Source organism: Branchiostoma lanceolatum, chromosome 1 (genome assembly GCF_035083965.1).
Source record: "Branchiostoma lanceolatum isolate klBraLanc5 chromosome 1, klBraLanc5.hap2, whole genome shotgun sequence".
Classification (NCBI taxonomy): Eukaryota; Metazoa; Chordata; class Leptocardii; order Amphioxiformes; family Branchiostomatidae; genus Branchiostoma; species Branchiostoma lanceolatum.
In genome coordinates, this window is record NC_089722.1 from 31792056 (window position 1) to 31803598 (window position 11543).

General features: G+C 42.9%; 1 protein-coding gene across 1 annotated transcript; it reads left to right on the top strand.

Moving 5' to 3' along the window:
- Nucleotides 1-1923: 1923 nt before the first annotated feature.
- Nucleotides 1924-9288, top strand: LOC136449033 (creatinase-like). The gene is made up of 10 exons (XM_066448810.1): nucleotides 1924-2056; nucleotides 2978-3138; nucleotides 3503-3645; nucleotides 4736-4934; nucleotides 5188-5455; nucleotides 5908-6056; nucleotides 6439-6553; nucleotides 6835-6916; nucleotides 7158-7320; nucleotides 7785-9288. Exons 2-10 carry the CDS (start codon nucleotides 2985-2987, stop codon nucleotides 7982-7984), a joined length of 1473 nt encoding a protein of 490 aa, XP_066304907.1. The 5' UTR covers nucleotides 1924-2056; nucleotides 2978-2984; the 3' UTR covers nucleotides 7985-9288.
- The last annotated feature ends 2255 nt before the right edge of the window (nucleotides 9289-11543 follow it).

Here is an 11543-nt window from a genome sequence, read left to right on the forward strand (position 1 = left end):
CTTCCAAACGTAAACAACGGGTGCGGGTTAACGTGAGCGGCGGGGGATTTGTTCGGCTGGCGACACCCCCGTACCGTGCCGGTAGCGTGGTGTGTGTCGTGTTTCCTTGAAACGGATTTTTAACAATAGAAAACTAGATCTATTCGAGATTTCTAACAAATTTAATGGAAACTTTTCTGTCCGGCGTAGTAGGATTTTGGGAGTACCCAACCGCGTTCTTCACGTGGAAATTTTTGATACCGCGAAAGTAAACAAAACACATACGATCGCCTGCCAGGCTTCTCGCGGTGGGGCGTCTTTATTGGTCTATCATTAGGTGCTATCAGCTACTTAGCAGGGACGTGTAAATTGCTTTCGTATGGCTCATTTAACCAATGTTCGAAACTGTACGAACAAAAGATGAATCTATGTGTTGTGATAGTTTCGAAACTTATATCAATATTGTACCCGCCGATTTAAATGTTTCTAACATGCTGGAACGCAGTAGAAAATATTTCGAAAGTCAAACAAAGGTTCGAAATTGTTCTAAACATTCACTCATATCAGTTAGGTTGTTGCAAAGGTTTCGAAAATGTTAAAACAAAAGGCAACAAACACCCTCTTGATGACGTGGAATTGACTGGAGATGTGTATCTTTGTTCAAAAATAGTGAAAAAAGGAGAGATACTAAGCACATGTCCTGCGCATTCCCATACCACATTTGGTATGAATACTACAAATGTAGCACACCTGCTCCAGAAATGCAAGACAACTTAATTAACTCAATTGGCCAATCGGGTGGTCGCAAGGCTCACAGCCAGTCCAGGTGCAATAGGGGTCAATGACCTATAGGTCATATGAGGAAAATACCCAATGTTCTCCTCAAAATACCCTGCAAAATCGTATTTTGAAGTAATGTTTGCCAAAAGTGCGAATGGGGTTCTCTGAATATTTGTTCAATGTACCCCCATAGCAAATGTCAGGTCATTTGGATGTATTTCCAGAGCACAGGAGGCCAAAATGTACGTTTTTGGTCAGAAAAACCTCAATAAAATCATTTTCAAGGTCAATATCGGAAAAATTTAAAAATCGTGTATGGGTATTTGCCTAAACTACCTTTGTACCAAATTTCAGGTCATTTGGTCAAAAAATGACAGAGAGGAATCGATTTGAAGATTTGACAGGAGAAGAAGAAGAAGAAGGAGAAGAAACATGAGTAAAAACAATATGTTTAGCCATACTAGGTATGGCTAAACATAATAATCAGAGCGGATCATATATCGGAACTGTTTACATCTTGTTTTCACTGGTGTATATGATTCAATAATGGCGGTAGGTTTAAACACAAGATCTCTCGAAGTCTCTTGAATGGATTATTGCTTATATTTCAATGCATTAGCCAAAGATTTAATTAAACAAGAAAGAGCCAATCTTTGACACTCTCCTTTGTCGTTTTTATCGTCCAGTTATTACTCCGGGAAGGAGGATGACCTCCTGACGGCGGTATTGGAAATGCTTTTGTTTGCGCGATCGCGGCTAGAACGCACGTGCAATGTGACGTTTTTATCATTATTGTACCGTAGTTTGTTTGTACCTTTGTATTATATTTTGTTACTTCAGTTTGTTTTGGATTATGTATGCCTGCAGGGCACATTGAAAACCACCCTTGTGGCGATATGTCGACCCTTGGAAAAATAAAATTAAAAGGAAAGGAAATGACTTAATCAATATCTCTGTGAACCCGTGAGGGCTGCGATTATGTTTGAATTCCTAGTTACATCTTAGCTCTACACCAGTTAACTGTCGGAATGTGTCATGAACTGGCCATAACAGACGTTGTCTGTGAGTTGTCTTACCGCACGAAGCGATCTTCCATCAGCCAAGACACAAAACGATTTAAGACTACTACAAAGACAACTGCTGTACCAACCAATCAACGTTATCTAGTCTTAATCGTTTGCATATAATTGCAGTGCGAAAGAGTATATATTTCGCTCCTCGTCTGTGCTTTTTTCATTACTTCGTTTGGAAATCTTCAGACGCAACGCACATCGTGATCTGACAAGCCAGGAACAGGGTACGTACTAAGTCTGTCTTATGGTGTCTGTATGTTTTTCTTACCGGCGACCCCAGTCGAAGCGTATCTTTTTTTTGTTAGCTATTTGTTTCGCAAGCTTTCGCTATTGCTTGCGCATTTTAGGACGGATGTCGGACGACTCGGCCCAGTCTACTCGGCCCATCTCCCTAGTCAACTCGGCCCCAAAACCTCAAAGTCAACAGTTTCAAGTTGTCTGACCAAAAGACGTGGCCTGTATTAAAATCATGTTGACTGTTGGGCATAGTTGGCCAGATTTGTGATGGGCCGAGTTGGAAATGGGCTGAGTTGTTCTGATACCTTTTAGGACCACGGGTCACCTCGAACTTTAGTCGAAATGTGTGGTATCAGAACAACTCGGCACCTGGAACAACTCGGCCCCTGTAGCTAGCCATTTAGGACAACTTAGAACAACTCGGCCCAAGCCCAAAAACTGACATAGATCATATCAGCAAACAGAACAGAAACTTTTTAAAATGTGAGAAATAAATCATGTTTCACTGCCAAATATTTCGTCTCAAATTTTACGGAAATTTTGAAATTCTGCAGGTCACTCGGTGAGGTTTTATAATCACGGTTGTCTCGACGCGCTTTTAAAACCTAATGTTAAAATTATAATAACCAACAAAACATAGTAAAGTGCTAAACAACCCGAGGCTGCAATAAAGACTCATTTTGCCAGTTGGATACGATCTTTGCAATCGTTATATCTGCTTGGAGATTATTTAAAATCTACTTTGTCTTTGAGGTTTTTTTTGTACTTGTCACAAATGATACTAGGGTTCAACGACTCTAAACCTCTGTCAGTAGGTCAGGTACCACTGTTACCAGACAGTTCTGTTGCAGCAGGTATGCCTGGCCTCAGACTTCTTACGTTCATTGCCAATACATTTACCGTTACAGGACAGACATGTGGAAGATACTGGCATCAAGTCCCCGGGTTCTCCGTGAGAAAGGCTTGGCCGACTTACAGAAGCTGACAGCTGCAGTACCTGCACTTATTGCAAGATGTCAGCATTCCGAGGCAGGCCAGTGGCCGCGGTCGCCACTAATGACAAGTCTTGGTGAGTATGTTTGCATGTCTATGTCTATGTCTACGTCTATATGTACGTATATGTTATTGTATGTGCATTTGTGTGGGTATGGGCGTGTGTATGCGTGAGTGTGTGTGAGGGAGTTTGTGTCTCTTTCTCTATTTTTGGCGAAGCTCAGGGGCGAGCACAATGTTTTAGTATTGTGTGCGGTCTACAAGAATTATTGGTATTGTACAGGGAGAGAAAGAGAGAGAGAGAGAGAGAGAGAGAGAGAGAGAGAGAGAGAGAGAGAGAGAGAGAGAAAGAGAGAAAGAGAGAGAGAGAGAGGGAAAGTAAAAGAGGAATACATGTAGAGCGAGCGAGTGGGATCTTATTGTTTTACTCGATGTTGTAGGCACCAAGCAGGACCTGCAATCACACCCCGCACATGCTCACGACCCTGCGCCCGTCAGAAAACAGCACGTTGACGCCTCCCGGTTCAAGCAGCTGACAGACGACCTGATGCCCCGACTCGTCGATAGGAGGAACGGCCAGAAGGTAAAGTACACAGCAAGCATAATTATCTATCAACGATCTTCGAATGCCATTGGAATTGTGCGGTTTATGCTAGGGTCACATTTCCCGCCCGGGGCCCGACCGGGCTGTTTGTGGAAACGAAAAATCAAAGTGTATATCAATAGATATACCGAAGCTATGCTCTTGATGAGTTTTCGTACGTTTTGTGCTTTTCGTTGTCCTTTCTATCATATTACTACGTTCTCAAAGGCCCCGGATTAGAAATGTGACCCAAACATTAGTAGTAGCCAGTGAGGAGCCAGTTTTCTGCTCTGTTGCTAGCGTTGGGGTTATCGTTAGCCTCCATACATGTATGTCTTCATGGCGCGACCCCTTCGCCCAAAACACGGTCAGACTTCTGCTTGAAAATTACGTACCACGCCCCACAAGTGTGACGCTCTAATCTCCCCTCATGTAAACTGGAAATGCCCAAGCAGTGTTGGGGCAAATATTTGGCGGAGGCATAAAGTTGACTTGACATCGGGCCTTGACGTGACATCGGAACAACCAGCATATTTCTCACCCTGAAAAATCTCTTACTTAAAACATATATTCACCGAACCAAAGAGTATATAGAGATTTAGTTAGGTCTTACAGGGAATGGTCGCATACTAGTATTTCATCTTCGAAGAAGTTTCATGCTCCATTCTTAATACGTAGCCAATTGTTTTGTAGATGTAAAATTTGCTAAGGACACAATTTATTACTTGCATGACGCTCACTAACCATTCTCCTAAGCAGAGCCTCGCCCGAGACCTATATACATTATACATGTACCTTCAAATGATGGTTACGCTAAACGAGGTTGAGGGTTCTTTTTTTGTAGGCGTGGCCTCTAACCGGCTGTCAACCAATGGCCTAAATGTTTTCTTTAGATAAAGCCGATTCTCTGATTGGCTGACAGTTGGTTAGAGACGACGCCCACAAAAGTCGAAACCTCTTCCGTGGCGCATGGCCTGTACAATATTTTTGGTAGACCCTCCACAAGGTATAGTGTACAGGCTACGGGCGACGCTCTGCGTAGGAGAATGACACTAACCAGAGATCACCGGACGTTCTGTCGTTCCCGCAGGTCCAGCCTACGTTCTCCGTGGAGGAGCTCCAGCGGAGGCTGAATTTGCTGCGCACGTTCATGAACACCAGTAAAATAGACGCCGTCCTCTTCACCTCCTACCACAACATCAACCACTACTGCGACTTTATGTACTGCGCCTTCGGACGGCCCTACGGGCTTGTCGTCACCATGGACAACGTGCTCTCCATATCCTCAGGTACGTCACATCCGGTAAAATGATTTTTCCCAGAATGCAATAGGATGCTTGCTCTCACGTGACTATGACGTAGGTATTGTCTGCCATGCTGGTTGGTTAACTGTGACATGGATTTTGTCAATGCCAGGTCCTTTTTTAGTTATCAGAAGCTAAAAGTAAACAGAATTTCTGGACATTTCTTTCACAATCCTGTTAGCCTGAAACTTGAAACTTTGACAGCAGAGTTCTAACTTGATTTCTTGCAACCTTGCAGCCATCGACGGCGGCCAACCCTGGAGAAGAACGCAAATCGGCGAGAACGTCGCTTACACCGACTGGCAGCGCGACAACTTCTACCACGCGGTCCAAACAGAGCTGGCGGGGAAAGGCCTCATGACGCTCGGCGTGGAGTTCGACCACATGACGCTAGAGGGCTTCACCAAGCTGAACCTCGCCGTCCCAGACATGCAGAAAATAGACATAGGCCAGCCCACCATGCGCATGCGCATGAAGAAGTCCGAAGAGGAAATCTCACTCATCAGGTGCGTACGTCGCATCCAGTTTAAATTTCATTTCATTTATCCAGTTGTAGACTTTCAATTCTCTTTATAGCTTCTAATGTACTTTCTCATGTCAAAATTGTGGCATGTGTTAACTAATGATAATAGTCATAATGACTTGAAACTTCGATTAAAATGATACAACCTATGCATGGCTGTACAAATATGCGTAGTTAAAAAAAGTACTCCCCGCACCGAAGGTGCATAAAGCGGCGCCCATCTCCGTTTCTGCAGCCCTAGGCCACACAACTTTGTGCAAGTCACTACGCAGGGGGCTAGTCCACTGGTAGTGTTGTGTTGTTTAACTACCGCATGCAAGGCGAACACTCTACCGGTAAATATGCGTAGTAATTGTTTGTATTGTTTTCTCCCGTGCCCATCCTCTTTCCCATACTGCTGTATCCGTGGTCCACTCTCGCTGTGGGTTGGTACAGAGAGGGCGCACGTATTGCTGACCTGGGCGGCTGGGCTGTGGTGGAGGCGCTAAGGGAGGGCGTGCCTGAGTACGAGCTGGCGAACCGCGCTACGAGCACCATGATACGAGAAGTGGCCAGGACCTACCCACATAGCGAACTCCTGAACAGTCAGTACAAACTTTCTTTTTTATAGAGTGTTTGTATTCTCCAAGCAGAGGTATCGGTCGAGTAGGGTAGGAGTGTCGGGGATTTTTAACGTCTCTCTCCCTTCGTCTCTTCCGTGAAGGTGGAGAGACGTTAAAAATCCCGGACACTCCTGCCCTACTCGACCGAAATACCTCTGCTTGGAGAATAGGGTGTTTGCATGTGACGTCAAGGCCGCCATATTGGCTGGTTAAACCTAGAGGAGTCAGACCTATAATAGATTTGCATATGATAATGTATAATTGCCAGGGTATCATGCAAAGTTATTTAGCATGTTAATGTTAGAAGATCTTAACCTCCAGTTGTCAAGACTGAGTTTGTTGACCCTTTTGAATCCCCCCTCAGCCTGGGCCTGGATCTCGTCAGGGATCAACACTGACGGGGGACACAACCCTCCGACGTCACGACGCGTGCGCAGTGGGGACATCCTGTCAGTCAACACCTTCCCCATGATTGCTGGGTATGAATTTCTTTGACTTAAAAAAAAAATCGCATTTGGAAATCGCCGATTTTACGATTCACCAAAACTCACTTTGGGTATTTAAAAGTCGACATGAAGCCGAAAGACGTCAATCAAGATTTAGCTACAATCTATGAGATATTGGACTCTTTGGTGGACCCTACGGGGCACGGGCTTACATACAATAATTAATTACCAAATTTCATGCTATTAGAATATTAACTTCAGCACATCCCGTAATAACTGTTAACGTGAAGTTGACATCTCTGTATCTACGTCAGGTACTACGCCGCCCTGGAGAGGAACATGTTCCTGAACCACGCATCCGACGCTCACCTCGCTCTGTGGGAGATCAACTGTCAAGTAAGTCTCAGGCCGCCATCTGTAGTCTCCAAGCAGACCCAACGATTGCAAAGACCGTATCCAACTGGCAGAAGGAGTTTTTGCAATAAAACTGATACATGTATACGAGTTCGTACATGCACCTTACCTTCATCAAAGTTCTGCCGTCTATAATCATCTGTGAATGTCCATAGCAAATGTACGTCTCTTTGTGTACTAACTTTCCCCTCTCTACCGTTGTTCCCACCCCTGTGGCTACCAGGTACACCGTCGCGGCATAGAGCTCATCCACCCGGGAGCGCGCTGCTGTGACATAGCCACTGAGCTGAACGAGATGTACCGAGAACACGGCCTGCTGCAGTACCGCAGCTTCGGCTACGGACACTCCTTCGGATCTCTTTGCCATTACTACGGCAGGGAAGCAGGTATGAACCGAGAGATCACACTTTTTTTACCTTCAACTAGAAGGTTATGTTTTCGGGAGCATGTGTCCGTCTGTCTGTCTGTCTGTCTGTCTGTCTGTCTCTCTCTCTGTCTCTCTCTCTCTCTCTCTCTCTCTGTCTCTCTTGCTATAGCTCTGCCAGTTTTGATATCTAGTGTTCTGGATATGCAAGGTCATTATTTTCAGTGACAGATAGCGCTTGTCTTATGTATTCCGACATAAACAACTTCAGCAACAAGGACGGTACCGTTTGTTGTCGCATAACTTCCCAAACTGACTGCTTTACCTTGGAAAAGGGAACTTGTATATTCTTATAGCATGGCAAAAGATACGCAACTGTAGTATTAGTGAGAGGGTAGTTTTGGCGCGATCCCTGTGTAGGTTTCAACGATCTGATTCTGAATCACTTCTGATAGCAAATCTTCTTCCTACTATTCTTGTTCCCAGAACTAGAGCTGCGTGAGGACATCCCGACCGTTCTCGAGCCCGGGATGGTCATGTCCATGGAGCCGATGATCATGATTCCCGAGGGCATGCCCGGAGCGGGCGGCTACCGTGAGCACAACATCCTAGTGGTGACGGAAGACGGGGCGGAGGACATCACAGGCTTCCCCTTCGGTCCTGAACACAACATCATCAAGAAATAGCTATGTCGACTTTATACGCATTATCATATAGCCAGATGTCGTTGACCAGTCAGAAGCCTCCATTTACGGGTCATTATTTTCCCATATTGACCCCATTTTACAGGTCTTTAATGTCCGTTAACTGACCAGTTGTTTGCCCATTAAATGTGAGAGTGTGTTTTTTATAAGCTTCATTAATATTTCCTATAAAATTGCTGATATAGATAGACATCTATAAACAGTGATAGACAGCATTAAATCGAACTCAATGTTTAAAAATTCTATATACAAGAACCCAAGATGGCCGCCTGTTTGCAATTTTGTAGAGTTAACGTGATAGAAAATTAGCTACATAGAACATTAAGGATATCATGTAGCAGACATGGTTTTATATATAGTACTTGTACTCAGGTGAACATAATGTTTCAGAGATGCTTCTGCCTAACATATACATACATGTAATTACTGCACCTCAAGTATTGTTTTTGACTTATCTTTGTGCATTTGTGTGTCTGTGTGAGTGTGTGTTTGCACAACATGACAGTTACTTATTCTAGAACGCACTGAGTAGACGGTGATGTCTCTCTATATAACTTGCATTATTGCATTAATGGTAAAATTGCAAGGTGATTCTGAACATTCAAGGTGAACTGTCCTGTGCAAAAATCTCATTGTGATTGCTGGATGTTAAGAGCATGAATTTTAGTTTCTTTATTAACTATTTCACACGGATGATCAGGTTCCAAAAGTGAATTAGTTTTTTTTTTATAAATTTCAATAGTACAGCATGACAATTAACTGATATTCAATTTTCAATAGATGTATTTAGCTGGGAATTGTTATTATTTCAGATATAATAGTACCACTGTGACACTGGCCGGCTGTGCGTGATGGCTAACAACTGCAGAAAAAAACGGGAACAAAGAGTATTGGTCAACTGGTATACCGTTAACTTAATAGCCACTTATGATTTCAACAGCATATAACAAGTGACATCAGCTTCCCAAAATGATTTTATTTGGTGGTTATAGCAACTGACCAGGACTTATGACACCATACACACATCTTGTAGGGTCATGATATCGACCCATACCCTAAAGGTTCTGTAGATGTAGTGCTACTATATTACAAGACATATGTATTATATATGTAGTACTACTGAATTACAAGAAACATGTTAAAGTTGTAGAAAATAGATTTAGTTGTTCCACCATATAATTACAACCACTTTCATTCTGAAGTTGTTCGAGTCCTATTAAGTAACACGTGACGTTATATAAATTTGTACTTGTTATCTCCGTGAAAAATGGAGATTTTTTCATGGAGATATTGTTTTGGGTGTGTTTGCGTGTGTGTTTGCGTGCGTGTATGTTTGTGCGTCCGGATGCTTAAAATCAGCATAACTGAAGAACGTCTGGATGGATTGTAATGATAATTGGTATGTGGGTAGGTGTTGGGAAAACAAAGTTCAAGGTTTGGGCCCCCTGGTATGTGACACTGGAACTGCATTGGCGTTTTTGTCAAAATCTTCCAAGAAGAATAACTAAAGAAAGGAACGACAGATTTCCGTGTTATCTAATATGCAGGTAGCTTAGACAGAGATGTACACAATAAAGTGTAAATTATGCAAATTGGGACTGAATTTGCATAAGTAATGAGGATTATCTATATTTCCGTTCTAGGCATGTTGTGACAGGTGTCACCTGTTGGTTTCGAAACTGGGTCAAATATTCCCCAGGGACCCTACAGCTGGTCAAACCACAGAGGGATATACAACCAAACCTGTATACTTGTTTCTATTATGTGGATAGCTTATAAGTGTTACTTGGTATGATGAAATGGTGATAATGCAAATCAGAATCTAAGTTTCATAATTGATGGCGGCATTTTATAAACCCACTCCGTTCAATGGTACGACAGTTCAAAAATGCAACCTATGTAACTGAGCAACAAAGGGACATTGATAGATATAAGTTATATATATGCAAATGAAGACCTAATTCCATATTGGTAGATAACTGGAATTTTAAACTTGTGGCATTGGGAAGTTATGTGACAGTGAACATAGTTGAATATAAATTATGAAAATGTGGGCCTAATTTGCATAATATATATTTCATGGAGATTTGAGGTCTCAATTCGAGGTTGCACACCCTCAAGTCTAGCGACCGTCTCTTCCAGAAAATACTTCTGAGCCAAAACAACTGTGTATGTGAATTAAGGATATCCCTCTAGCTACAAGAAAACCCGAGTTTAGGTTTCTTCAACCACTGTAATTTTAGTAAATGTTAGGGGGAAAAAGTATTTTTCAGTCAAAAATGATTTTTTTTGGGGGGGGGGGGCATTTTCGCGTGGAATCAAAGATATCCCTTATAGTTTATTCACAAAGATGACTGATATTGTCGGAAAGAAAAACTCTAAGGTATAATCAAGCCAATTATAAAGAAAATGCTAACACTGAGATTTTCACAATAACACGACGCGCGAGGTAATGCAACAAGACCAACAGAACGCAACAAAGGTCAATCCGGGGGGAAAGGGCGGTTTACTGTCAACGCGGACGGTTACCCGGAAGTAAGGCTCGGGACCGAAATCAATTTTCACGAAAAACACATCGATTCGTATGCTTTTCAGCCGTGTTGGTATTTCATGTCAGTTCGCAGCAAATTATGATAAATTTGAACTCAAACCTCGACACTTGAAACCCTTTCGTCATATAAGAGTATGGGTGAAAGATTATTCCGCAGTAGACGCCCTAGTTACGTCCTAACTTAGGAGCAATTCGGCCGCATGGTGTGATCTTGCGCACTGGTTTAGCGCGTCTATGCGTGTGTGTCTGTATTTTTGTGTGTGTCACCCGCGCCGTGAAACGCGCTGGCAGGCAGCTATAACTGAGATCATATGTAATTTATGTGTCTGTCTGTCTGTGTGTCTGTGTTGGGTGTTGGGGGAAAAAATTGCATAATTAATGAGGACAAGCTATATTTGCAGTGTTTTCCATTATAGGACTCAAATACATGTAACATGTAACATGTAGTTTATTATCTCCATGAAAAAAGGCTTTTTCATGAGATACTGTTTTGCTTGCGTTTGGTGTCTGTGTGTATGTTTGTGTCACCGGACGCTTAAAGTCGCCATAACTGTAGAACCTGTACATGGATTGAAATGATTTTTGGTATGTGGGTGGGTGTCAGGTGGAGGAAGGTCAAGGTCGATTTTGGGCTTCCTGGCATGTGCGACTGGAACTGCAATGGCGTATTTGTTAAAATCTTCAATGTAGAAGAACTGAAGAGTGGATCGACAGATCGTCATGTTCTTTGGTACACAGGTAGGTTAGACCAAGTTGTACACGCTTAAGTGCAAACTATGCAAATGAGACCGAATTTGCATAAGTTAGGAGGTAAATCGTTTGCATGTGTGTCGTCGGATGCTTAAAGTCAGCATAACTGTAGAACGTGTAGATGGATTGTAATGATATTTGGTATGTGGGTATGCGCTGGGAGGAGAATGGTCAAGGTCGATTTTGGGCCCCCTGGTTTGTGTCCCTGGAACTGCAATGGCCTATTTGTAAAAATGTTCT

Excerpts from the sequence above, each read along its gene's own strand:
- LOC136449033 (XM_066448810.1), top strand. The coding sequence starts at position 2,985 with ATGTGGAAGATACTGGCATCAAGTCCCCGGGTTCTCCGTGAGAAAGGC. Across the intron at positions 5,456-5,907 it reads GAGGAAATCTCACTCATCAG|AGAGGGCGCACGTATTGCTG; the intron begins GTGCGTACGTCG and ends GGGTTGGTACAG. Across the intron at positions 7,321-7,784 it reads TTACTACGGCAGGGAAGCAG|AACTAGAGCTGCGTGAGGAC; the intron begins GTATGAACCGAG and ends TCTTGTTCCCAG.